General features: G+C 35.6%; 1 protein-coding gene across 1 annotated transcript; it reads right to left on the reverse strand.

Annotated features, from left to right (window-relative positions):
• Nucleotides 1–334: 334 nt before the first annotated feature.
• Nucleotides 335–4,524, reverse strand: LOC116255190 (bifunctional pinoresinol-lariciresinol reductase 2-like). Its single transcript, XM_031630975.1, has 2 exons — nt 4,207–4,524; nt 335–430 (listed from the first exon to the last, which is right to left on the reverse strand). The coding sequence occupies exons 1-2, from the start codon at nt 4,522–4,524 to the stop codon at nt 335–337; spliced, it is 414 nt and encodes a 137-aa protein (XP_031486835.1).
• Nucleotides 4,525–4,995: the final 471 nt, after the last annotated feature.

The following is a 4,995-nucleotide window of genomic DNA, read 5'->3' on the forward strand; positions in this document are numbered from 1 at the left end:
ATTTTTCTAATATACTCTTCGAGAGTCCTACCACACTGATCCAACTCAAGGAATTGTTGCGTTCTTTTTTCCTTGACATGGTCGGGAATATACTTCTCAGTGAAATTCTATCTGAAATGCTTCCATTAATTGCCTTACTAACAAACTTTGTATACTTGATGGTTTTCTACCAATGTTTTGCACTTCTGCCAACATGTGAGTGCCATACTTAGGTTTTAAGTTTTTTGGGACATCGGTCGGTTCAAAAGCCTCTTGGTTTTCACCAAGCCATTAGCATCCATTGTATATGCACCTCCTATAAATTTTGGTAAATTCAATCCATGAAATCCTTATGCTAGCTGTTGGTATCTGGTTGAGGTGTTATGGTGGGTTTGATGGTGAAGCCAGTTCTACCAGCTGAGTAATCGCCTGGGCCAGGGTTTGCATAGACCTAGAAATTGTCATTAAAATTTCCATAAGGTCAAACTGGTCACCTCATTGATGGCCCTCATAGTATATTAAAACATTCTTTTAGTGGAGTAATGCTTTGCTTTCTACAATCCACAAAATTATTTCTTATTAATTTTTTTTTTTTCAGTATCATACTAATAACCTTTACCTGTAACTCATCTGTTCAATGAAGTTTTGATTAGAGGCTGATCTGAAAGACGAACAAGCTACCCTCTGATACCAATTCAATGTAGCACTGTAATGTCATACACAGGTGGGTGTGAAAGAGAAATATAGCCAGAGATTTTTTTTTTTGTAGGGTTACTTTGACCAATCAGAAGCAAAAAAATCACTCACCTATGTAGCTAAGCATGGCCCAGTCTACCTATTTGTGTATAGATAACTTGCCCGATTAATTAGTATGTGGCATGACTTTTCCTAGTAGTTAATTGTTTTGATGAAGAACACGTATTCATAAGCAAACCTTCAAATCATCTGCTGGAGAGTTAAAACTCTCGCAGTTGTTGTTTCAGACTAACAAAAAATGGTCTACATATATGTGCAGACAAACCCCTATACATGCAAATATTAAGAGTCAAGGGGTATGCATGTGACATTAGACATGTCCCACCCAACAATCTCTGTCCTTCAAGCTACCTAATCAAATGAGCATCATCCACAACAGAATGAGAAACTAAAGAAGATAGACAATCATAATATCAACACAACCTCTAAACATGGGCCTGGTATTCCAACTGTCATGGTCAAACAAATTCGTTCAACTACAGTTGTTCATGAATGTAGATCTCTTTGCTTAAGATATGTTTTTAAAACCATTGTTTTAACTAATGATAAAAATAAACTGGTCTGGAGTATTGTAGAAGCTTATTCTTTGTCTAGAAATGATATTATATGAAAGAATTAGAGTTGACAGGATTGTTGGAAGTTGGAGGATGGGCCTGTGATGCAGTACTAAGAGCCAAGTTCTTTACTTTTTTTGGCCATAGAGGGTTGCATTTTTAACTATTGGCCTAACATTGGTGAATAAATGTTTTACTTGATTTGTAGCTGAGAAACATGCCTCCACTTAGTTTTGCATTGTAAGGCTACTGATTTTGCTTGGCATTTTCATTTGCAAAAATTTAATGTTTCATTTATACTTGATCATTCACTAAAGGACATTTTGGATTGGTGGTGCAGTAGTAAATTAAAGATGAAATTGATGAAAAAATTTAAGATGAAATGAATGAAAAGTTTTTCACAATTGGCTTTTCAATGATGATCTGACATCTTGGGAAGTTGTAGAATGCTAAGGGTGACAAAGAAATGGGCTGGGCTATATGGGACGATATTAGAGAATTGATTTTTCGTGTTAAGTGGTAAAAAATTTGTAGAGATGTAGTTTTATGGATGAATAAAAGTACTAAGCCAGTTCCATGGCCATCCCTTTACAATTTGAGATTTTAATCCAATCGGTATGTATTGACTAGAAAGTTATGTAGAAGTAAGCATTTGTGGTGAATCTATGAATTGAGAGATAATTCATGAAGGTGTTAGACTGGTTGTGGAAGATTAAATATGGTATGCTATTGACTTTTTATTTTATTTTAATTTTTTGGTAGATGTTGCTTGATAATATTTTTGTGTAGATGCCATGAGATATATGGTTTGAAGCCCAAAGAAGTGACTGCAATCTTTGAAAAAGATGGTTATAAGAATATATAAGAATCAGGCACTTTGGTATGCCTCATTTAATGGAACAATGGGTACTGTGTATTTTTGCAATTGTAACCGTGCTAAAATTACCCTAAGTCTTACGTGTCTTGATATTGTTGTAAATTTGTATTCTGTTTGGGATTTGTTGGATGATTTGACACTATTGCTTGTTGTGTAGAAACATTGGATGATTTGAGACACCCTCGCCCGTTATGTTGGCTATTCTGAGGGTTGGTATTTACTCTCATTGTTTTGTGATGTACAACATCTATTTGTTTTCTCTTAAGTAATGAAAGAGAGGGGGCCATATCTTTTGCTAGCTTTGAATTGATATCTTTGTTTATCTTTATTGTGTAGTTGTTAATTTCTTTCTTTATTATTTCATTTAATTCCAATTTATAATTGAAAATCAAAAGAAAATAGTGGAATATTTAATTCCTTGCTTCATGTTAGTTATGCATTTACTTTTTTTTTTCTATCATGTTGTGATTTGATCACATGCACTAGCACTCACATTTTCAATCTCTCACCCATGGTTGACTCCAACACCAGTCATATACTAACTTTCCTCCTAGAAATTAATGAAATTGGACCTTATTTACATAAATGGCTATAGTCAAGGTGCAAAAAAAAACTACTTTTCATTAACATCTTTTATGTTACAGTTTTGAAAATCAATCACAGTTTCTCACGTTTGAAAATTTCTTTCAAGATCTATTTCAAAACAATTTTCAAAATCCTATTTATTCTTAGTTTTCAAAGTCTTCTTCTACTAACAAGCGGGTTCCACCTCCCTAGTTTTCTTTTCACTTAAAAAATTGTTGACAAGTTACCAATTCCTTTCTTTTCGAAAGGTTTACGTGTAAAAAATAAAATATTTTGCACATAAACACCATGAATGAAAATTGATTTTGACAGTTTCCCTTATAGATTTAGATCTATCTAGTTCATACATGTTAAATGTTGCCTTGTTTGTGCGATTGAATTTATACTTTTCCTATTGTGTTCAGTACTTCATGATATTAGACTGTCAGTTTATGATTCAGTGCTTCATCTTGATCATTCATTATCAACGTGCTCATGGAATTTGAAGATAAAGAAGAATCAATTGGTTCCCATGCATTCTCTTCAACACAAGGGTCATCTCTTCAACAAAGAATTATTGTGGTATCATGTACTCTTTATAATGTTTGGTTGAATGGTATGAACTACTTGAATTAGTCGTAAGGTGCCACTTTGTATCTTAGTAGAAAATAAAAAACAAAACATTTTAATGGAAGAAAACGCAAGCCTCCTCCCAATGATCCTAATTATGAAGAATGTGATTCTAGGATGTTGCTAAGGAAACCTTTAGAAAGGAAATATGACATTGATGAGGACATTTGCATTATTAAAAGGAAATGGAATGAGATGGACTTATATTGTCATAATACAACTTATTTGGCTCACCTAAAAATACAAATTAAATGAGAAAGAATTTTTCAGATTTTATATGGCTTGGAGATGATTTAGTCAGTCTAACATTCACATTCTTAAGACTTCAAATTTGCTTTCTGTTGGTACTATTTGTAACAGTCTTTTGCCAGATGAACAGTGAAGAAAACCACAAATTTAGTAAGGTTGATGAAAAAACTTTCATTGATACCAATGAAAAGGTAATTTTTTATAGCTAATTATGATCAAAGCTCTGAACAATCAGTTAGAGCAAACCCCTTAAAGAATCGACTCAGTAGTTTAAATGCACTTACAATAAGGAAATTGCCAAACTCAAGATCATTGCTGGTAGTTGAATGGGAAGTAAAGTAAATGTCATCATGATAAAAGCAATAACTGACATGATGATGATCTTCCGAATGAGGTGAGCAGCCTCTATACTAAACATCCTCTGTTAATTTTTCCCACAGGGCATCACGGTCGATTAGTTTAAACACGAACGCTAATTTGATCAGTGGATCTAATAGGCAAGATGAGTCGACCCATTTGGCAGAGCTAATTACATTTGTCAACAAACGCATCTATGGTCTAAGCCAGAGAGAGATCTAGGGAGAGAGAGAGAAAGACCTTTATGGCTGCAACTTGCTTGATGGCCCGGACGAGCTTGAGCTGCTGTTCAATTTGCTCTTCGGCGATGGCGGAGATGACGTAGTCGATCCCAGAGAGGAGGGAGACCAGAGATTCATGGTCGTCCAGGGAGGCCTCCACCAGCGTAGCACCTGCTTGCTTGTAGGAGAGGAGGAGTGGCAGCTTGTAAATGATGGCATGAGTGGTAGGGCCGGTGAGAAAGAAGGACTGGTGCTTGGAAGAAGCCAGGCAGGCCTTGGTTATCCAAGCGCCGATGTAGCCTTTGGAATATACAATCAGGACCTTGCTTGAATCCATGGACGTTGTATATCCCCTTCTTCTCACTGAGAGTGAGTCGCGTGCACACCCGGTGCGTGAAATATATATACACCAAAGGAAGAGTTGCGGTATTTTTGAAATTATTTAGGTTGGATAAGAGTGCAAGCGGAGCTAGTCCCTGCCTAGATAGGGCACTGTGAATATAGGGACATGCAATGAGTCGGCCAACTTGGTTGGGTTTGTGGTAACCTATGTCAAACTAGTCAAGGATGAACTTGCGCTAAAATTTGAGTTGTAAAAATGTGTTCAGTTCAGTGGAATAGCCACATTGTGGTTGATGTGGGCGAAATCTTATTCATATATATGCCCACCAAATTTGAATTTGTTTAAACAAGTGCCATTCTAATTAATTTTTTTGGCTCCGCCACTGGTGAAGTTTGAGTTACACCAGCTTGGTTTATTTAAAAACAATTTGACTCATGTTTTTTCTTGTTTGGTAATCTTTAAAGG

The sequence above is a fragment of the Nymphaea colorata genome, chromosome 5, assembly GCF_008831285.2.
Source record: "Nymphaea colorata isolate Beijing-Zhang1983 chromosome 5, ASM883128v2, whole genome shotgun sequence".
Classification (NCBI taxonomy): domain Eukaryota; kingdom Viridiplantae; phylum Streptophyta; class Magnoliopsida; order Nymphaeales; family Nymphaeaceae; genus Nymphaea; species Nymphaea colorata.